At 37.6% G+C, this 23815-nt stretch overlaps 1 protein-coding gene across 4 annotated transcripts in view; it reads right to left on the bottom strand.

Annotated features, from left to right (window-relative positions):
• Positions 1–23815, bottom strand: part of tenm3 (teneurin transmembrane protein 3) — a 230546-nt gene that overhangs the window by 17830 nt on the left and 188901 nt on the right. For all 4 annotated transcript variants that reach the window (XM_040145299.1, XM_040145300.1, XM_040145301.1 and 1 more), the window contains 15 exons: positions 20453–20577; positions 20172–20279; positions 18840–18994; positions 17374–17475; positions 16977–17150; positions 14744–14803; positions 14113–14275; positions 13576–13714; positions 13212–13317; positions 12595–12737; positions 11734–11912; positions 8458–8562; positions 4782–4912; positions 2695–2864; positions 796–922 (listed from right to left, as the gene is read on the bottom strand). In XM_040145299.1, coding sequence (XP_040001233.1) covers positions 796–922; positions 2695–2864; positions 4782–4912; positions 8458–8562; positions 11734–11912; positions 12595–12737; positions 13212–13317; positions 13576–13714; positions 14113–14275; positions 14744–14803; positions 16977–17150; positions 17374–17475; positions 18840–18994; positions 20172–20279; positions 20453–20577 — 1987 coding nt within the window. The remainder of the gene's footprint in view (positions 1–795; positions 923–2694; positions 2865–4781; positions 4913–8457; positions 8563–11733; positions 11913–12594; positions 12738–13211; positions 13318–13575; positions 13715–14112; positions 14276–14743; positions 14804–16976; positions 17151–17373; positions 17476–18839; positions 18995–20171; positions 20280–20452; positions 20578–23815) is intronic.

The raw sequence follows: 23815 nt of genomic DNA, 5'->3' as shown, positions 1-23815 counted from the left end.
GTGCTAATATGTTTTATAATTGAATTAAATTAATTAAACTGTGATGTTAGATGTTATTGCTTTTATTTACATTTCTTTCTTTTTTTTTTTTTGGTGGGATCTATTTATATCACCAAAGAAGAAGACTAGGGAGCTGTGTTTTATGCCTTTTTAACTACCACAGGGTATTTGTCATCCTCTCCTCTCCTCTCTTCTCCTCTCCTTTCCTCTACTCTCCTCTCTAAGGGAAGTGAGCTGACTGTAAGTACGGTTTTTGTGACTGCTTATTTTCATCACTCACTTTGTGTCAGTACATTTTCAAAATTCTTCATTCAGTGCTGCTTACTTTGTTTGACCAGAATTTATGGCAAACAAAGTAACCTTGCTTTTTGTGTGGAAAAAAAACAAACTGTGAGTATGTATGTGAGTGTGTTTGTGTATGTGTGTGCGTGCGTATGTGTGTGTGTGCATGTGAATTATCTTTTTTGTGTATCACATCTCTGCAGACTTGAAAAGCATCCCTATTACAGTACCTCCCTGAGAGAGAAAGTCTGTGTGTTTGTGAGTGTGTGAGCATGCGTGTATGGTATTTGGTTCTCCTTGAGTGTGCTGTATTAACACAAATGTTTATTGTGCATGAACGTGTAAATTTAAAGGCAGCACCAGTAAATTTAACATCGAAGACCTTTTCGCCCTGTCCTTCATGAAATATACAGAATATAAAAGAAAAGTGATACTTACACAGTGCTGATAAAGTGAGGATAAATGCACACACTTGCTTGTAATCAAAGCCTTTGAAATAACAGTATACTGTACCTTATCCAGGTAAGTGTAGCTCCACGTCTTCCCATCAGCGAAGACTCGAGAAATGATCCTCCCCTGACTGTCGTACTCCCACCTCTCTGTAGTTGGACCTCTCTGGAGGCCTGTCACTTGCCCCGTACTGGACACGCATGCACGCACACACACACACACACACACACACACACACACACACACACACACACACACACACACACACACACACACACACACACACACACACACGCACACACAAACACACAAACACACACACACACTGGCAATTACAGTGCCTTCAACAACACAGTGTATTAGTGCTACAGCCCTGTAGTTTGTTTTAAAATGTTAAGGCGATCTCAGAGGCTGTCCCATGTTAATATCTGACAGTGTCGAAAAAAACATTTTTACGTTTTGAAATAGTTTAATTCATGGCAGAGCTGTTGTATTTGATTGTATTAAATCGTGCAGGGGTACCTAATAAAGGGACTATATCTCCAGTTTCCCAAATGTCAACATTTCTATGAAAATGGGGAAATATGTGACTGTGCTCCAACACTGATCATACACTTTAACCAGTGCTTTCAAGATTTTTCTGCCATTGAGGACATGAACCTGTTCTCTGCAAATATGGAAGGAGTTGCTCTTCTCCCCGGAGCTCCTGTCAGCAGTCCCCGCTGTCAAAGTTCTACAGAGGTTTGTCCAGACTTCCCCAGATGAGGCTTTGCTAAAAGGATGCTCATCACTTTATTTGACTCTACATATAACCAAAGTGATATACCTTTACAGGGTAATACAATCTAAAATGTTCTGCTATACAGTCTACTTTTATATATATTGTACAGGTTTTGCTGACACCATCATAGAGGTGTTAATTCAATCATATGTTTCTTACTGAGGTCAGTTAGTGCTGTTGTTGTACTGGAATGGATTATATACAGATGTTTCTGATATTCTGCCCCCCTCATGTATGTAAACAGGGAGGACCAAAGAATTATAAGCAACTGTCAATATAATTTTGTCCAGTATAACACCACCTTTAAATATGACCTCATTAAAACATGTAATTGAATTTACACATTTCTGACATTTAAAAAAACTGAACATTATAAACTTTGTAAAGGTATAATTTACAGCAGAGTTGTTGTATTGAATTGCATTAGATTGTACAGTTATACTTAGTAAAGGAGCTACTGAGTGTGTATGTGAGCAAAAATTTTATTCTTCGATTCAAGGCCCTGAATCACTGTTCTGATTAGGAGCGATATTTACTGCTGAGTGAAATTTAACAGTGATAAAATCGTCTTACTATAGAATCAATTGTACAGCAAAAAGTGCTTAAATCTCACACCGTAAGTTAGACAGTCTCTTAAATTAAATGGGTCATGGCTTAGGACTGTACTTTTTTCACGATATGGTCCCTGGCAAGAACAGTTTAGACACCCCTGCAACAGACCTTTGGTTTTATCCATAAAGTCGTTTTGTTACATTAATACCTAAAGCTGGTATAGCTGGTTCGGGTTTGTTTCACAAAATTACATGTTAATCACAATACCTCTACAGAATTTACTGGATGTGAGAGAATTTTTTTTTTTTTTCAATTGATCAGAATTAGGTGCTGGACAAACTTTTCCTCCCCCTCGACTAACAATTAATTCAGTACAACTTAGGGTATGGTGAACAAGTTTCTCCAAGTGTACTATAATGTGTTCAGCCAAGTGCTGTTAGATTTCCAAACTTGTGCATACAGTGGAAATGCCATGACTATCCCTTTTTTGGAGCTTGTTTTGACTTTTCTTCAGTGCACCAATGCCACTGGCCTATCTAGTCCCAAATCTATATGTTACAGCTTCTTTTAGTTGAGTAAAGTAGGTGGTGGGACTAAAATAATAAATACCCTGGTATAGAAGGGCCTACCTGGAGTATGTCAAGTTAACTGACAGCAGCTTGCTGCTGGGAACCCAGAGTGTGGGATGGCCTTGGGTGTCATAGATGATCTTCAACAGGAACTTCCTGTGGTCATCATAAATTTTCTCTGTTCGCAGTGTGCGATCATAATCCACAGACAGCAAGTTCCTACCATTCACCTGGAGACACACAAATAACCAATGAAAAAAGACACTCTTTTGATCATATAAATCTTGGATCAGCTGAAACATTAAATGCTTATTAGTGGAAAGGGATTGTATTACATGCAGGTATGCTTAATCCCTGCTATGCTCCCTTCAATGTCTGAACATGACTAAAAGCCCAAAGTCTGCTAAAGGCCTACATGCTGCAATGTTGATTGCACATCACAATACGAAAGCATTAGATACATTAAACAACAGTTTTCTTATTCGAGCCATTGCAGGAGCACAGGCAAAATTGTTAAATTTGTCCTAAAGGAGGCACTAGGGAAAAGGTTATGAGTTCATTAAACCTGTAGTTTTATCTTCCTGGGAGCAACAATATACTGTGCCAACCATAGCAGTTTGCCAGTTGTGTTATGAGATCTTTTGTGTACATTTTGTACTGAGTGTGGCAGTATGGCATAAGCAAGCTTATTGAGTGTCCAAAATTGGAAGAGCTGATCCTCTTTACCAGGGGATGAATATACTCAGTTCATGAAAATCTGCCCATTAGATTTTTATATTTTTTGTTTACAAGAGGAAACTAGTACAGGAGCAAAAGTCAAGAGGTTACCAAAAACTAAAGGGTTATCTGCACAGACAGACCCACCAAATGACTTCTCAACCTCAGCTAAGACACAGAGGGACAAAGGACTTCCTTATTATATGGTCTAAAATCTTAGTCTGTTTTTTCTGTTCATTTGGGATTTTGGTCTTCAAAAACAATTAGAAGGCTTCATGATGAAGGATTAGCAACCTGGCTAAACAAACACTAAACAACCAACAAAAAAGCCCAGGTGTTAAATTCTTGTTGGCTGTTCAACAACTGTGCGTCAGCCAGTGAATGAAAGCAAACTAATAAACCAAGACTCATAAAACACCGTAGCTTAAGAAAGCCAGCTAGCCACTCTTTATTGCTTTCAAAATCATATGCTGTTTGTTCAAATTCCAATTTACGAAGACAGATAGCCTTTGTAAATTTGAGCCAGGTCTGGTGCTAAACTCACCTTATGGATCCATGAAGCAAGAAGAAATGCTACGAATTAGCCAGACAATCGTTTTATAGACCTGTTTCATTAAAGAGAGAGTCTTGCTGGAAAATGTTCAAAAATCATTTTTCTCATCTTTTTAGTCAGCTACTCATTCACTTTTAAATTAGCACCAGTTGACTGCAGTGAAGTGAGTCAAGGGGGCAGAGAAGGAGGATAATGGGATAGTGGCTAGTAGCCAGCTGGACCATTGGTTGTATCTTCTTATAACAACATCTCTACTACTCCGATATGTGTATGTGTAGGAGGAGACAGTGATTTTTTTTATTCAATCATTTACATATCATTCATATGATTAGAAATTTTGATTTTTAAACATATCAATTGCTTTGATCTGGTACCAATTGGCCTGTTTGGTATGATGGACTTACAATATTATAACATTTCCAGATAAGTATCTAGTCTAATTATTTAGAATTGGTAGCCAAGAATACTGAGTTGACCAAGAACATCTGTGAATCCACTGTACTGTATGTCTGTCATCCATACATTATAGACAAAAATAACAGTGAAAATTGCAGTTGATAAACAAATACATCTAAAAATGTGTATCATATTTGTGTGAATCTGTAAGTCCAGAAATAAAAAATACAGTAAGAAAAGGAAAGACGTCTTAAGTGTTACCAAGGTTATAAAATAAATATATGATCGATTAAACTGGTCCCTATCTACTGGATCACATGGACTGAGCCAAATCCCATTTTCAGTTAAAGAACATGAATGTCAATCTAACCCTATTTCCTCCTTCAGTTAAGATATAATGCTAGTGTTTTTAGGTCACCAGTTAGTTACGGGACTTTCTATCGTCTCTGTTTCTTGGAAGCTTCATCTGGAGAGCTCTCACCCTGAGTTTTCTCCCAAAGACGATGATTTTTCCTCGTGTCTGTTCCTTCCTGAACCTCCACTCAACCAGGTTTTGGCCATTCTCTCCTGGAAGTGTCATGTTACGTCGGGCCAGAGTTGGGTTAGCAGCACCTAGAGATGGATATGAAAAAGACATAAATACCAACACTATCTTATTGTCAGAAAATCCAAACCAGCATATGCAACGTAAAAAAACAGCAAATTAATTTGTGCCGTTCACAGCCATGACATCTGCTGTGATTAAATGTACGGGTAGACCTGCTAAGCATTTAGTTAACTTGACAGCTCAGTACATTTGACGCAGTCCCTGTAATCCCTAAATTAAACTTTTGCATTTTTCAAATTGTTCCTAACATCATTGCAATATCCTGGATGCCTTGCACACTAGCTGTGGTGCTGCTAACTTTTTACAGTGGATGAAAGCTCGACCTAATCATGCTAGTACTGTAACATTACTGAACTCTTTTCTTTATCAAGATAAACATATTAGCTCAGACTAGCTCAAAAAATTAACTCAGCATGATTTACAGTTAGGAAACCAAAATATAAATTGACTATTTATTTTTCTTTTGTGGGTGAACCCCATGTCAGAGTAAGAGTTTGCCATATTTAACTCTTATTTAATCAACAACACATAACAGGGTGGAAGGATAGTCGAACATATATCCCATTTTCATACTCCTCTCTGTTATAGCTACATGAATAAACTACCATGTATTGTGAATCTGTTATGAATAGTTTGTGTGAGTAAATCTTTTTTGGCTGTGAGCTATAAAGTTAGCTACATCCAACCAATCATGTCGATGTAACCATGTCAGAATTGACATTTAAATATGACCCTTGCTGGTTCAGAGATGTAAAACTGAATGTAAGACCGTGTCATATGGTCTATGTTTACATCCCAGCAAAATGCCTGGGGGTCTGCATATTTAGATTTTGTCAAAGATGGACACAGACGAGGAGATGACCACTCTTGTTATCCCATCCAGTATCAAAACATTTTGTGGCCACATATTGTCAGAGCAATTCAATTAGTAAGTAATTGTAAATGTAATATCTCAGACTTCATCATTACTTGACGTATGATGAATGAGGTGAGTGAGCAACAATAGGCAAAAGAACATCATGACTGAGGAGACTAAAAGTCTTTGGCACACAGGCTGTGTTTGATTCTTGTAGGTGCAGTAAACTGCAAAAGGGCTGGGTGACATGGAAAAGCTGCAGCCACAGTGAGGTATGACAGCAATAGCTCACCAAATATAGAATCGGCTTCTCCAGAAAACGATTTTGTTGTCTGGACGTTGCAGAGTGGCACAATGTGAACACATAGGACCCCTAGTATCAGTTAGTATCCATTTTCATTGTCCTCTATCTCGAGTTTCAAATTGTCAAATCATATTACAGAATGTGATACAGCAGTGTTTGTACGATACTGCATTTCAAGAACAAAACATGAAACGCAGAAAAAAACACAAAGAAAGTTGGAAAGACGTCATGACGCACATGCCACTTAACAGGGAGAGTATTGAGTTATAACCGACCAGTCTCATGCGTGTAGAGGTGTACTGGGTTATTTTTCAGCATCCCAGTGTCATTTGCATGTGATTTAATAGAGGTAAACACTGTGGACAACTGCATGTAATGGCACTGCGCTCTGGCACAGCACTTCTCAAGTCAGACGCTAAAGAATTATAAACATATGGGTCCTGCTCGCCTTGAGATGGTTGAAGGGATTATTGAACTGAAGAATAGGATAGGAGAGATAGGAGAAACGTTTCATACAGTTTAAAGCAGCTGTGGACAACAGATACTCATAGTGTCCCTCATATTAACTTATAGATAAATGCAGACTGCTCACCAATCCTGCTTTAACTGTATTAAACGTTATTTTTTTATGCCAATTTAAACACATGTATTGTTTTGGATCTGTTTAAATAAATACATTTTAAGTATAATTCAATTGTTGCCACACATTTGATGTAAATATTTGTCTAGACTAAATTTCCACCAAAATACCAACAACTTTCTTTGCACTGCCTCATTTGAATAAACCTCCCGCCTGTGTGTGCCTCACCTCCCACCAGCTCACTGTACTTTCTGAGCTGGCCACCAAAATTCCACACAGACTTTCAAGAATTATAAGGTCAGGAAAATGCCAAAGCTGGTTGTGCTGGTCGTTATAATGCAAACTACAGGCTTCTGTCTCTCTCGCTTGATTGCTCTATCTCTCTCACACACCAAAATACTTGTGTTAGCTATTGCATACACATAGAGTCAGCAAGCCAAGTAACTGAAAAAAACAAAAAAAACAAGAAACACTTTGGCACAATATTTTCTTGGCCAATTAGGGAAGGCTTGGCCTCCCCTAGCCTCTTATCAGCACTGCCTATGTGGTTAACCCTGAATATCTTTCCAAACTGTATCTTCATGTAGTAATGTATGTAATGTAGCTTTGTAGAACTGATAGAACATGAACTCTTTCAGATGTAATGGTGTGAGCTCTCTATGTACATTAGCTACAACCCCTTATCAACAGAGCCCCAGGACAGTATCCTCAAACTCCTGCTCTCATTCTATTGATGAAATAAAACTGTTAACAGTACACGGACCGATGCGGCTTCAGTCTTCTAATGTAGCCAATTTAATGCAAATCACATACACTTTCCATTGTTACTAACCATTTTCCAAAGCATGCTTTAGTGTTTTAGCTTTAAAACATCATATAAAAATCAGCCTGCAGAGACTTGAAAGTTGTTAATCAAGAGAGTCGGTCATTAATCACTGTGAGCATCACTTCTGTATTTATAGTTGTGAGAGTTAAATTGCTGCTGTAGTTCAGCTTCATATCTAAATACCTGCAATGATATGTGTATTACGAAAGATCACCAACAGTATATCCAGCACATTTTAAGTCTCTTAAGATGATTTTTATACTGTACTGTGATGAATGCAAACCAGTGGCCATCTAGAGAGTAGAAAGAACACAACATATTTAAGCCTTAAACACTACTGAGATGCTTTGGAAAATGGTCAACAACAATGCTAAGTATAGATGATTAGCAGTAAATGCAATAAAAAGGAAAAACACTGGCATGGCTTGGGAGAAGATCAGATCAAAAGCATTAACATATGATATTTTATGTTATTATTGGGATATTTTCCAATACTTGCAGAGCCAATAAAATCCTAATGTGTCAAATAAAACTGTGAGTTGAAAACACTATATCGTTACAGCTGGACAAGCAGTGGCTTGTAGCGAGTGTCAGCGTAGAACATCTAAAAACGTTACACTGACACTGATACTCCACATTGATCCTTTTCATAAACAGGCCCATCTGATGGTGTTTACCTGAAAAGAGTTGTGCTGATATCACAGAGAAGCCTCTGATACAGCATGCAACATAAAAATTCTTGCCTAAAAACCATTCAAATGGTAATCTGGTGTGTAGGGTACTCAGCAATTTATAATTCATACGCATCCACCATGTAGACAGCCTACACCCAATGCTTTACACATACTACACAGTCTAAATTCAGATAAAGCCATTTAACAAGCTTGTTTTAGATTTCAACTCATCTGTAAGAGAACCATTTGGACACAAATCCTCTGATTAGTCCACATTATGTATTGGGGTAATGTTCTCAAAACTGTGTACCTGCCAATATATGGGGCTCTGTCTGGTAGTGTGTGTCCATCCCATTGGCATAGATGACCCTCAGTGAATGGTCATTACCAACCTGGTAGCTGTTACGGAGCTGGTCTATATGAGAGAAAGACAGAGACAATTATCATGAATGAACCATAGCAATATTTCTCATTGATTTTGTTTTCAATATAGCAAATTTAAAGGCATTTATTCAAAAACAATGTAAGAATACTAAGTGAACTGAGGGTAAAGGACAGAAAAGGTGAGTCAAAGAGAGGACAACAAGAAAGTGCAAGAGAGGGAAGGTCATAAAGGGAAACAGTACAATTAATTTCCGCAATGTTTGAACCTGCTAATGGAGCACAGCGCTACCTGCTTCCCCAGCCTCTTTTAATTAGATTCCCCTTGACCTCTTTCAGGACTTAATGGCTGTGTGTGTGTGTGAGTAAGAGAGAAAAGGCTTTCTAGGATACAGACATTTTACTTCCTCCTTCCTTCTGATATACCATCAAGTAAATAGTTACTCCTTGAATGATTGTCTTTTAACAACTAATCAAAATATTCCTTAAAAAAATATTTTATTTTGACAGTATCACCATGATTTTTCAAGGACACATTAAAAAGGAAAAAAAAAAACATCTACAAATTTGATTCCACAGTTAATTAACAATTTAATACTATGATACAATGTTGTGTCTCCTGTTGTTACACATTTTATTTCTGCACAATTTGCAGGGATTATCTATGGCAATAAGTTTTAGTTGATACTCCATTTTAAATAACATTTTCTTATTTTTTATCTTGATTTGAGAGTAACTACAAAAGCTTTCCTTCTTTACTTTTTTTTTAACCATAATTTCACCAATATAGGTTGGCTAAATTCTTGTTAACATGAATTATCTAGGGTCAAATAATTCCTCACAAAGATATTTAGCCTTTCAAATCTGTCCAGAATGTAATTCCAGCAATTATTTTTTGATAGTGGCTGTATGTTGTGGTTTAACATTGTAGAGTGGATCTGTTGGGTGGAGCTGATCCTTCACTCCCACCCATCACATCACTTTTCCAGCACAAAAGAAAGCTTTGCACAACTTGTTATGAAGGAGGAAATACAGCACACACAGCTTATTTTAGCCAGTCCATGATGATGCAATGGCATGAACATTTACTGTACTTTTAAGCCTTCCCTGTTAAGCCCTGCATTACCAACATGTTCCCCTGTTTTCACAAAGCAATCAACAACAACATAAAAAATACAAAATATAGCAGCTATATTAGTTTATCGCATCTGTGATGTACTCACACCTAATGTGATTTCACATTTCCTACACCAATTGCACACTGGGACATTGTGCAGTTTTGATGATTGTGAGGAGGCAAAACAATAAATAATGCACATGGATTGATGGAATTCAAAGCCACTTGTCATGGCTTTGAATAACTTATTACATTCCAATCAATACTGCTGTGCTGTGAGGGAGAATCTACTCTGTTTTCCCACACACTCTGGGCACATGTAGCTTGCTCTGAAACAAATCATTGCTGGCCACTCAAGGACTTGCTTCAACTGGCTCATTAATTCAGATTTAACAAGGACATGATTGTTAATTTATTCTTTTCTTTGGCTCTTTAGGCCAAATATCTGAAGGAAGGATGATGAGGACAGTGAACTTAGCATTTTTTTCTTTTGCAGTTAACCTCAAATCTGTAACTATCAGAGGGGAGGCATTGACAGATAATTCCACAACTCACTTCCTCTTCTCATTGCGATTCTTAAAAGGTTAAAAATCGGGTTCACGACTTTTGTTATCAACTAAAACAAAGTGTGGTGGTGTGATTTACCCTGACACAATTCACAGGAAAAATGAAGCAGATGAAAGGAAGTGCTTTTCAAAGTAAAAGTGAAGAGAATTGAATATGGCTTTCACTGTGAAATAGTCACAGGATGTTTTAATTGACAGTTACTGGCAGTAGCTTATGTTAGTTGGTGGTCTACATCTAAGGAAAAAGAAAACCCCAAAAAACATCTACACATTTCGTTCCACAGTTATTTAAGAATTTAACACACTGATAGAGTGCTGTGTCTGTTTTTGTAACACAATCTTATTTCTGCACAAATTGTAGGGATTATCTTTGACAATTAGTGTTAAAGTTTTACTCCAATTCAGTTTTAACATTTTTTTTCGTAATTTTTTTATGTTAATTTGCGACTAACTACAAAAGTGTTTTGTTTTTTTTTGTTTTTTTTTTCAAACCATAGTTTCACCAGCATTGGTTGGATGAAGTCTTTTTAACATGGATTCTCTGGGGTCAAATATTTACTTACATGCTGTAGGTCATAGTCACTGGCAGTATCTTAAAGAATATTTTAAAATTCCTTCATTTTTCCAGTTGCACTGCAGTTTCAGTGAATAAATCCTGTAAAAAATACCTGATTCTAAAATACGCACACACATACTCACACACAACCACACACACACATACGGCTGTGGCCAGTCTCTTACAGTTAAATGTTCTAAGGCTGGCCCTAAGGATTAGCAATTTTAGATTGGATGTAAACTGAATCTTGTTGAAAGGGCTGCAGGCACTTATTACAGTTTCGGTGTATAGCAAACCTCCAGTACACAAAATCAATGAAACAATGCTTTTTTCTGTGTTGTTACATGGATTATAAGCGATGGATGGATGTCATCACATATGCCTCTGAGGCTGAGGCTGTTTGGCACTAAGAAACAACAGCAGATTTGTTACTAGATCATTATATCCTCAAATTTCTTTACAGAAAAATACAGGGATGAGAAAATTCAAACAGCAACACAGTTGGAAACAAAGACCAACAAAAAATATATTCAAATCTCCACTGAGTACATTTTTAATACACCGACCAGCTGTGTTGTTGAAGGGAGCAAACAACAAGACCGTCACTCATAAAATCTTTACAGTAAAAAACTGGAAGAAAAATGAACAACTATGGCTTCACAAACTACTGTTTTAGTCTCAAAATGCAGCATTACATATGGTGGATGGAATTCTCTTACACATATTATCATACTCTATCCGTACTGTTAAGTGTAGGTCAGTACATACAGTGGTCCCCTAGTGCATTCACCTGAGCCAGAGGAAAATATTGTGGAAAGTAGTCTGAATAACACATTTACAATTTTGCTATTGGTCAGAGAATTATAAATTCAATGTTGCTTGGTAAGTGCCAACAACTCACACTCTCTTGAAAACTTTTTTCTTTACTCTGTTACACAGACATGCGCGTTTGTGTAAGCATCTTACCCTGCACTAGAGTGTAGAAGGAGTCTATGGATGACAGGTTGGTTGTTATAGAAACATCCTCATCCCTCCCTGACGTCTCAATGTCCACAGCAACAGCTCCTGACGACATATCACTGTGGAGATTGGTCACCACACCGGTTGGGAAGGTCACATTAGTCAGACGACCCTCGCTGTCATAGCTTCAAGGACAGTATGGATGCAGGGAGGAAGGAACAGGGACATTAGTTGCCATTACTGTAATGTGCTTTTTGAAAACCAGTAAAAAATACCTGAATCCACATTACACAAACACACACACACACACACACACACACACACACACACACACACACACACACACACACACACGGATGCAGCCAGTTTTAAAGAAGGAGCGATTTAAACTGGATCTAACCAGCAGGATGTAGACTTTAATTTAATTAGATGAAGCAGATTTTATTTTCGTTGAATTTCTACAGTCATGAAACTATGTTTTCAATTATTTCACGTCACTTATCAAACGACTAATCGTTTTGTGTCAACTGGTCCCACAAAAATTTATGTATAGACATAAACTTGTAGAAACCGTGGTGAAATGAATAACTGTATGTTATAATTGTTTAATGTCAGTTCAGTTTGACACCTGTCAGATGTTACCCTTTTTCTGCTGGTTTGAGTAGGAGCAAATCATATTTGGTGATGCTATTCTGTCAGAAATGTTGGTAATAATTTTTTACACTGCCATTCAGAGCTATTATACTTCTCAGTAATTTAATTAATATACTTTTAGATGGCTTTCGAAAATTTTTAAATCCAACTTTCCATTCCATTCCATCAGCACATAGCAGTACAGATATGCACTCAAATATAAATGCTGCTTACTCATAGAAGGTAGTCCAGCCTATCTGGATGCTCTTGGTAGCCAGCAAGCCGCTGTTTCCATGGTAACTAAACAAGACCAGTTCCTGACCCTGAGCCGTGAGAGTCTTCAGACCTCCGTTAGTCCCAATGGTTAGCCAGATAACCTACACACACAAAAACACACACAGCCACAGGCAAACAGGGTTACATGTTCAGATTCTTACTTCATGTCAGCCGTCGACTCAGACATTAAATATCAGTATATGCTTGCTTTATTTTGATAAATATTCTAGTTTGTCAATATACTGTCTTAGTGTTGTTCTTGATACTTTTGTGAGAAGCGATACCATATTCAAAATTATCATTAAAAAATTACGTTAATTTTAATTAAGTTATTTTAATAACTTGAGTCTTATATTTTTCCTTTCCCCCTCTGTCATGTACCATTAATTCACAAAACAGGATCCGCCTTGTCTTCGACTCTCAACTCAAATTGTTAAAATGGCTAAAAATTCGCTGAAAAATCTTGTAATGTTTTGACAAATAAATGGCCTTCAAAAACCCAAGTTGGTGGAGCCTGTTGTTAAAACAAATGCCTTCATATGGAAATACATTCTGTCAAGACTTGATCATCTCACCTGATTGTCAGGGGCAACCACACGTACAGGCATCCTGTTGGTATCTCTACGGATACGGAGGGTGTTCCCGCTGCTGTCTGTAACTGCAGTTACATCCTCCTCATTGCTGAGAGTCAAGGAATAGAGGGAGGAAAATGACAGAGTGAAAATTGGGTTAAGTTTGAAAAGGAGAAAAACATGAGACTGCAGAAATAAAATTATTTTTTAGGATGAACAAATAAGGAGAATAAAACACGCAATATAATATCTTACTGAAATATAAAATGTTTTGCAAGGAATGTGTTGCACATGCAATCATCTGCTTTACAAAATTATGAGTTTTTTTTCCCAAAGCAAATACGTGTTCATTTCTACACACACCAACCTGTAGCTAAAGTTGTATTTGTAGTCTCCAGTGACCAGAGACATGGTGAACTGATGAGTCCCATTTGCGTCAAATACATAGAGCTCTTGAGAGGCTGGAGAAGCTACTTCATAGGAGCTGGGACCTGAAGCCAGAGAGCCTGAAGACACACAGAGAAAGAGAGAGTAGCTCAGTCAGAGACTTGAGAGACTTTTCCATACCCATTATGGACACTATCTATAATGGGTCTGGAAAATATGGAAAATATTTGGGGCAGTTTTGCCGGCTAGCTCGTGTAGACTGCAGTAATCGGAGCCAAAAGCTTCTCTTAGGTTCCAAACCTGCCATTTAGCCTGTAAGACCATACGCAGTTCAGTTTGGTCTGAAGTATTCTGCTGTAGTAACTGTTAAACCATCTCAACTCATCAGACTCTTCAGTGGGTCCACACTGCTAGTGCATGCTGTATGGCCACTCTTTAAACCCAAAGATCATTATTGCAAAGGCACAATCGCTTGTTGGTGTGCAGCATTCTTTCTGGCCCAAAAATAAATACATACCAGTGGGTGGTTTGTTGTGTCGTATAGCTCGAATCCGGATATTTCCCAGATCCGCCAAGTACAGTGTCCCATCTGGAGACACCACCAAAGAGGAAGGACAATTAAACCTGGCATCTTTAGCATAACCATCTCCTGTTTGATAGCAGTCACAGTTGGCATCATTCTGGAGGACAGAGGGAGGTAGGGAGTGGGAAAGGAAAAAGTAGTAAACAAAGACAAAAAAGAAGTGAGAGACAAAGAATAACATTACATGAAAAATTCAACTTGGCAAGTGTTATGGAGGGTATAGGAGAGAGGGAATTCGACAGCGAACAAAAAAATGGAATTTAATGTTATTTTACAATACTATTAATGCGTTCATGTCAAGCAGATACTACCTGCAGTCATTTTACCATCGTATTGTACTGATTACATATATTCTATATGTAATCTAATCCAAATAATTCTCTGACTATGACACATACCCATTTTGATCTTAAGTGGGTTTATGATGGACAAAACATTTGTTTATGACAAGGGAATTAAGATTAAGATATGAAATTAAGATCTAAAAGAAAGATATAGAGGACTGAAAATGAACACTCTTCAGTGTTAACTGATGTACAGTATATGTGAAAAAGCTTTGCAGTACCTTGCAGTCACAGTCAGATGGCGCTCCAGCTAGATGGGTAATTTCTCCATCAGTTGACACCTGGTAAGGTGATAGCCAGAAATAGACATATTACAATGAAGGAAACAGATGTAAAAAAATAAATAAATAAATAAAAATAATAACTTGGTCCAAATACTCAGTTATATCCCTGGGCATTCACTATGCATACATTTCTCAAGACAGTCAGGTCTAGTCAGCATACACCATCGTGGGTCAGTACTGAGCAGCAATCTGCCACATCCAATCACTTTAAAACATTCCCTTATATCAGACATCACCACTAAGGTCTTCCCCACTCACATCTAAATTTTGAGTACTATATCTGAAGGAAGTTACATAGCTGTACTACAGAATCTATGACAAAGTCCCCATGGATACCAATTTGGGACAACCCATCTATAATGAGAAACCTATTAGATTGCACAATTTACATGAGAAGGAGATTGACAAAGTAGGTGATCTTTATAATGATAAAGGGTTTAAATCATTTGCAGATATTAACTCAGAAATCTCCCCAAAACAATCCCTTTGGTGGAGGTTCCTCCAATTGAGGAGTGTAATTATTGCTTTTAGGAAACAGGCTACAGAACCACCAACAGCTTACTATTGGGACAAATATTTACTAGCGAGAGATATATCTGAATTAAATACAAAAACTATCAATGAAGAAATTAAAATATCATCTAATTTTCCAGCTTTAAAAATGGCTTGGACTATCGATCTAAGATGTAGCATAACTAATGATGAATCTAACAAGATCTAGAGAAGAGCTCAGTCTGTCTCCAAGAATGTTTCACTGAGACTAACTCACCTCAAAACATTATGCTGGATCTGGGTAAAGACCGACAGCACTTGCTGGAAATGCTCATCTAGGAATATATGTTGTAGGAATGTGTAACTATTCGAAAGATTTGGAATGATGTATTCCAGAACATTTGTGTTGTAATAGTCACAACATATAAAAGTTACAAGTTGAAAAAGTAAGAAGTAAGTAAAAAGTAAACTTGAAAAGGTAATTTACTTTAATATAGACTATGTAGATAAGTATAATTCTATATGGTCACCCTTCTTAGCAACCATGTCCTGAAGACCTAGAGAAAGGAACTTTTACCATTAAAGTGTCGTATGTTAATAACACATGCAGTTAGACTAATGCACATGTATTCACTTTTATAGTAAGTCCTATGAATCGCAGAGAGTAATCCCCCTATTTACTTTGTTTTGGTGTGTGTTTGTTTTTTTTTCTGTGCATTGTGTTTTTGTTGTAGTTATTTACATTTACATTTACTCATTTTATCCAAAGGGACAATACTAAAGCTTCAGTACTGTAGGAGACCTTGAAGTAGGTGTTGAATGCTACATCTGTTCAAAAGACAAAGTGCAAGGAGACTGTGTAAATAAATGCACCAACACTGCACAGTAAATGCTAGCAGGGTATGTTAGGGTGTTATGTTAGGAGAAGAGGTGCTCTTCGAAGAGATGAGTCTTTAAGAGATTTGTGAAGATAGAGAGGGGCTCCCCTGCTCTGACAGCATTTGGCAGCTTGTGCCACCATCGGATAACCATAAATGAGAACAGTCTGGACTGTGATTGCCTTATGTGCAGGGATGGCAATGTCAGACAACAGTGGCCGAGAAGTGGCATAAGCCTGTATGATTGAGAAAAGTTTGTTCAGTTTTGTTTATGTGTTTGTTTGCTTGTTAATTGCTTGCTTTTTGAACTTGTCTCACTGATTCTCTGTTTAAAATATTAGAGTTATTGTATTACTATCAAATTTCTGTTTGTGTATGTTGAAAATTAAAAAAAAAAACAATTCTGCGCTTTCACAGAAAATAAGATGATACACTAAAAGCATTCAGTTAAATCATTTGACTAATATACTTGCATCTGGGGTGCAAATCAGACCTGGGACCTTTATTACATGTCATCCAATTCTCTCTCCCAGTCTTATTAACTAAGGGGGGCACTCTGAAAAAAAGACATCCCCTTAAAATAAAATAAGATAAACAAAAATGGTAAAGTGACACAGGTTGGTCATGTAATGCCTTTTCTTAAATCTGAGGGTAAAACAGGTATATCTCAACTCTGCCAATAGGTCACTACTACTGACTTGGAGAGAAAGTTGTACTTTTTTGTAGGGAAAACTGTTAATCAGATAATTGGGAAATTATCGTATGGCACATGAATGTGCCATACGTGTCCTAAAGATTACCTGTCGAATGCGGTGGATTTTCTTCTCATCTGTTTCTGCAATGTAGAGGACGCCGTTGTAGGACAAGGCAATGGCTGTAGCTCCTTCTAGCATGGTCTGGACAGCTCTCTTCCCCATAGTGTATTCTATACCAGGCACCTGGCAGTGCATGGGACGACCTGCTACGATACGAACCTGAATACGCACATACATGAATGTTAGTTAAGAATAATTAAGTAACATGGTGTATTTTTTGGCAAAGTGGAATGAGGTTATTTCATCAAATGGTATGCTTTACTTATGTTACTCCAAAAAAGCAAATTTATTAAAAAAGAATTGCTTGAAAATCCAAAAAACAGCACACGTGGTGGGACGTTTGTAAAACATGCACTGCTGTCAATATGGGTATAGACAGTACCTGTCTATTTTCAGTAATCTGCAGTACAACATTGTTGTCCAGGACATAGATGGAGTTATCCATGGGATTGATGGCTAGATCTGTGGGCCATTCTAAGCGAACCTTGAGGTACAGATGACAGATGGGAAGCAGAAAGAGAGTTTCATTTCACATGCTACTCTGACTCTGTATAATTTCATTAAATTATAGTGTTTTTTGTTATATGATACTATTGATTCTTATACAGTTATATAATTTCCTGGATGAATCCTGTCAACTTTGAATGAATCACTGCCAATGGCCTAATGGTACTGTTAGATAATGATAGATAGTTTACATAAAAAATAAAACTATTCATGATCTCAGAATTCAGCAACACAACATACAGTGCCTCAGTAAAGAGAAAGCAGGGAGTGCAAAAACTTCAGAAAAGGTTACCGATAGCTAGTTCAGCTTCACAAAAGTAACATTTTAGTGCTACTTCCTGCTCCAGAGGAGGTATTTGTTAAAATAAATGATAAATAAAAATAAAAATTGAACAGTTCCTGTAGGTGAAGGTTTACATTATTTTAAAGTGGGAAAACTTCAATTCTAACCCCTTAAACTAAATTTACTGTTTCCATTAAATGTCTTTGATAAACTATATCAATAATACAGTAATAATATACAGGGAAATGTCTATTCTCATAATATGGGCTGTTTTGTAAAGTTATAAATTATATCTGCCAGTTTATAAATACATACAATATTTACTGGTCTACTAAATTTTCACGTGTTAAAGCCTGATATGAAGCATTACAGCAAAAAGCAATCTACAAGGAGTAATACAATTACAACCAATTTAAAAAAGTACATTTTAAGGATATAATGCATTAACAACCGTTTTATATGGATTGTATAGTTATAAATATAGAATACCTTTTATCTACAGAAAGAGCTTTTGAAACTGGGAATGTGTGAACTGCCAGTTCATTTGTTTCCAGTGAACTCAAGAGGGCAACTAGATAAGTGCTAGAAGTCAAACTGAGCTAAATTCTGCAGAGAACGACACGCGGCTCTTCCCACAAAACACAGACCTCATCTCACGCAGACACACACACACACAGTCCATCTCGTGTATGTAAGACTGTACATTTTCACTCTGAAAATAAGGTGTGAAAACAGAAAGAGTAGACTTACTCGCTTCTTAAATGCCACCGAGTCAAAATCCATGCCTTGTTAAGATGTAAAGGGCTCTGTTTATCTGATGAGCCACATTTCAATTGAATTCCAGCCATAGAGCCATGTTTTAACTTTGTTTTGTCTATTTTACAACCATTGAATGAATCACATACAAGTGCAACTAATTTACAACTGCAATTTATGTTTACTGGAAACATTTAGTTCCAATCCAGGTCTTATATTGTTGTAGCAAAATGAAAACTTACAGGATGACAATAAGAATGGACTGGTGAATGTAGCATATTTAGGTACTCTTTGCATGTTACCTGTCTAATATGCATGCTGGTATCGCAGGTCAAAGGTCGTGCAGAGGTCAGGTCATTGCTGCCCAGCACTGTGGAGATGATTCCATTACGATCCACTTTCCTGATCATAGTTCCGTCCACAAAGTAGATCAAGCCATTTTTATCAACTGCAATCCCTGTACGAAATAGAAACAAATAACACATGCACAATTTAAATATATGGTCATCCATTTATTTATGAATACATCTACTCCAGGATGTAAATGAGAAAATGAAAGTGTGGTAATTCTTCTGTGGGGAGGTCAGGATGGAGCTGCAGCAGAAAATAAAAAAGAGCAAGCTGCAGAAAGACCATAATAAGACCATATAGAGCCTCGTTGTATTAAGAAAAGTCAGCCAAAATTAATATATGAATGAAAAATGTCACAAGTGATAAAAAACGTTGTACAGATGAGCAAAACAGCAGCTGTACAAATCGAAATCAGCCCAAAATATGTACATATAGAACTAGAATGGCACTCTGTAGATCTGGATCCAAAATTTAATAGGTTCTTCCCTGGCCCATGCCCCACCCCTCCACCAAGTTCTGGGCAAATCAGGGACTAAGTTGTGGAAGCTGTCCTGCCATAGATAACGTATGTTTCAACATGTGTTTCAGCATCAGTTTCTGTTCCCTACTGATTCCTTCACAGGAGAATAGTTGTCCTACAAGACCAGAGCAACGCAGTAACCAAAGGTGTCAACTTCCCCAAGCTGATTCAATTTAAGGTGCTGTATGTTGGCTTGCGGAGATTCTGCACCTCCTGCACCAGCTTTTTAGGGACGCTGCTTGTTTTCTGCTTCAGCACATTGTCAGAGTGCTGTGGCTGAGATAACACTGCTTTTAAAGGGCAGGGAAAGAGATGATCTGATTGTTCATGACTGGAACAAAATGCAGAAATCTGTGAGAATGGTTTGGTTTCATCCACTGAATATCTTCCAGCTTGCTCCTTATACACCCCAGTTCCCAGACTGTGCACATGCTTGTATCAGTTGCCCAGTGCTGGGGACTTCTAATATGTCATTACAGCTCTGCAGCTTTACACAATTCTGATAGAAGTAGGATGACTTTCCAAGGATAAGAAAGTTGTTGAAATGCTTACACTCCTGAAATATCATAAAATACAGGCCAAGATTTCAACTGGGCGTTAGTGTATGGGTCAAACCCTGTGCCCTTGTGTGTGGGCCTGAAATATGTCTTGAGAAGTATGTCGTCCAGCTATATGTATCTATCTCGTGTGTATGTGTGTGTGTGTGTGTGTGTGTGTGTGTGTGTGTGTGTGTGTGTGTGTGTGTGTGTGAGAGTGTGTGTACCTTTAGGCCCCAGTAGCTGTGCCTCTGTAGCTTTTCTTCCATCTCCACACCGTGCTTCATCAAATGGAGGACATTGTTCACCTGTACCAGCCACTACTTCTCCATTACCTGAACACACACATCATACGTTTACAGTCTCTACCTGTATCTTCTCCCCTGCTATTTTCTAAGAATTTCAGTTGAAGCTGATATGTCTGTGTACATTGCATTAAAATTAACAACTGAATGCTTTCATTTCTAACAACAGGGTGTTTTACTAGGGAAATGAAGTGTGTGCTTACTGATAAGGTCACGGGCACCGCTGAGCATCTTGGGTCGGTAGATCCGTCGCGAGTTAGTGTCCGACGCATATAGCTGCCCTGTTACTGGGTCAGTGGCTAGAAAGTAACGATGAGCAGGGTTGTTGCTACAGAGGGTAGTGGTAGACAAAAGGGGTGGTAGATAACACCGATAGATAGAAAGATAGAAACAAGAAAGAATTGGTTTATTTATGTTGTACCTTCAATTATGTCAGTATCACTGACATCACTGTTTGAAGACATTAACATTAAAAAAATACACCCAGTTTTGAAAACAAAAACCTAAATCATCCATGTGTCATTGGTGGATGGTTGCCTCCTGTTGACCATGGTGACACATCACTACATGATCCATAGTCTGACTGGAAACATCAAATACAGTGCACGGCTTTAACAATTTTACAAATGGATTATTATTATGAAATTTTCATCAGCAGAGCAGATTTATAATTTGGTTTCAGCCAAATTATGATGGGGAAATGAAGGAGGCTTTCTGGAGCTGATGATAATGAAGAAGTAATGAATAAAAGCAAGGTTGATGAAGTGAAAGCCAAGAAACTGGTGTTAATTTACTGCCAGTAGTGTACTAGGAGGTTGGTGTGTGTGTGTCTGTGTGTGTGTGTGTGTGTATGTATGTTTGTGAGACAGAGAGGGAATGAGAAGCAGACGCGGTGTGAGTGTTTTCTATTCTTTTCTCTAGATTTAAGTGCAGGTGGGATATATGTAAATGAGAAAGCAAGCAAGTGCCTTTGTGTCGTGTTTGTGAGTATTAACAGTAGGGCTGTCTGTTTGTCAGTCTGAACACAGCTACGTGGGGGCAATGGGCCATCACTTGTCTGTGACACACTCTTAATGATGCCTGCCACACTGTCATGTAAAATCCATCTCTCTCACACACACACACACACACACACACACACACAGAGGCATGGATATATACATACACACTTGCCTTTGGCCCTAAGTCTCAGGGGTTGGTGATAATGAGCAAATGATTACATGCTGTTAATTAAAACAGGTTAAAAAAATCGCTGTGTTGCATGTGACACGCCCAGATGTGCTGATAAGCCTGCCATTTTGTAATGACAAAGCCTATTAAAGACATGCTTCAGTGTGTGTGTGTGTGTGTGTGTGTGTGTGTGTGTGTGTGTGTGTGTGTGTGTCTGTGTGTGTTCAGTTAAATATAGAAATACAGCCTAAGGATGAACTTGACATGTGGAAGGCACTGGATCATCTAAATATGCCAGTACACATTAAAAAATATGACTGAACAGGATATAGAAGCAAGGGCAGCAGGAGAAACAAAAAAAGGAAGACAAAAAGGAGAAGAACCAGGATAAATAGTAAGTACTGATAGATGCAATTAAAGAATGAGGAAAGTATGCAAAGCACAGAATGAGAGGAAGACAGAAGCAGGGAATAAATAGGAAGGAGATAAATAAATAAGGAAAAACAGGAGGCAAATAAAGATAGGAAAGTGTGGCTATAAAAGCAGATAAAAAATGAAGGATGTAGTGAATAACAAAAGGCTACGAGAAGAAGAAAAAATTACCAAGAGAGACGGGAATGAAAGAATAACAACAAATGAAACAGAACAGAGTGTGAATAAGTAAACATAAAGGACTGGCTGAAGGTAGGAAATAACTCTGACATGACAAATCCTCCCGAGAGGAAGTTGTGTTTTAATTAGAAAGTGAAATTTAATTTTAAAAAATGAATTCAATCATTGTGTCTTTTGCCAGTGGCAAAGAAGTACCAGGTATGGTACTGCTCTGTGTGCATATAATGAGATACAGAAAAAAACTCAACTTTAATACTTTCATTTTCAGAAGGAAGGACAGCGAAAAGGAGCCAGTGACACAATGCACCAAATCCTAATGTATCAGCCTAAATTACAGAGTGGGCATAGTTAGTAGAAGTTGGAACGGTAAATTTGAAAACCTAATTAAACTCAGAATTTACCCACGTGACTCAAAGCAACTTCATTTGTATAGCATTTGTCACACACACTCACAAGCATTTTCCGATATAAGGCCCCTTTTGAAAGGGCAAAATCATTTGTCTGTGCTTTCCAAAACCATTAGAAATCACTGCTGAAAAATCTGTTTTATGACATGACATATCATATGATACGGTATGGATTAAATTTGTTTAGGTTTAGACACAAAAACAACTTGGTTAGATTTAGGGAAAGATCATTGTTTTATCATAGAAAAGGTTTCTGCTCTGGAAAAAGTATTCAGTTCCTTCACTTAAGAAAAAGTAGAAATACATAGTAGCAAAAGTCCTGCATTAAAATTTTTACTCAAAGCTCCACTTAACAATGTTTTTAAACAAAAAAAAATGGTTTAAATGACTAAGTGTGATGTGACAATCAGCAGCTGTTTTCAGGGAAAAATCCCTCATCCCTCATTCCATTAAAACTACTTGCTTATCACCAAACAGTTGACAGAAAAAACTAGCAACTAGCTGGGGAAGAGCAGCATTTAGTAGATAAGAACCAATATCTTTTTAAGGAGTTGGTGGACACCATAGCAGAGCTAAAATGATTGCCCTTTATTCATTTATTTCATCTCTATATGTTTATGTGAAACTTAACATGTGTATAAGAATATTTAGTTGCTGCCAGAAGCTCTTCATGATCATTGTGTTTGCCTGCATGTTCTCTCTAACAACTATGTATCACGTTGAATGAAATGAAAGGGGACAGTTATGATGGGGCTGTTAGAGGAGGGGATAAAGAGACTGTAATATAATACATAGAGAAATAAGGAGGAAAAGAAACCACACCCCGTACCATCTTCACCCCCCACCACCCCTCCTCCTCCCCCCACGTCTCTCCTTGCTAGGTTTCCTTGCTAGGGGCTGCTGTCTTAAAAGTGACGACTGTGCTGTTCATCTGAGCTGACAACAGAAGAAAAGGCCCAATTTCCTATGAACGCTTGTCATGATTAGAGAGTGAAAGAGAATGAGACTGGGGGAGACAAAAAAGAAGCAGGCAAAAAAAGCGAGATGAGTGAGATGTAGCAAACATCAGGGCTACTTTTCCCCCAATTCTTTGTTTCTCTCTGCCTTTAATCTGACTCTGTTGAGAATCATATTGCAACATTACTGGTTGGTAAGTGAATGGACAATTCCATGTTTCCAGATTTCATCAGTAATTTTGGTGAGGAAAATGTGATCATGACAAATAGAAATGATAACCAAAACAACAAAAATTAGAATATCTAAACCTTTTAAGTTTGTAGGGGATAAAATTCGGAACAGTTTACCAGATGATCTGAGATCCTTGGAAATTTATACGTTTTCAAAAAATGTGTGTAAAAACCTTTTATTTAAAGACAT

Source organism: Xiphias gladius, chromosome 15, assembly GCF_016859285.1.
Source record: "Xiphias gladius isolate SHS-SW01 ecotype Sanya breed wild chromosome 15, ASM1685928v1, whole genome shotgun sequence".
Lineage (NCBI taxonomy): Eukaryota > Metazoa > Chordata > Actinopteri > Istiophoriformes > Xiphiidae > Xiphias > Xiphias gladius.
The sequence above is the reverse complement of the archived record's forward strand: the minus strand, read 5'-3'. Positions and strand labels throughout refer to the sequence as shown.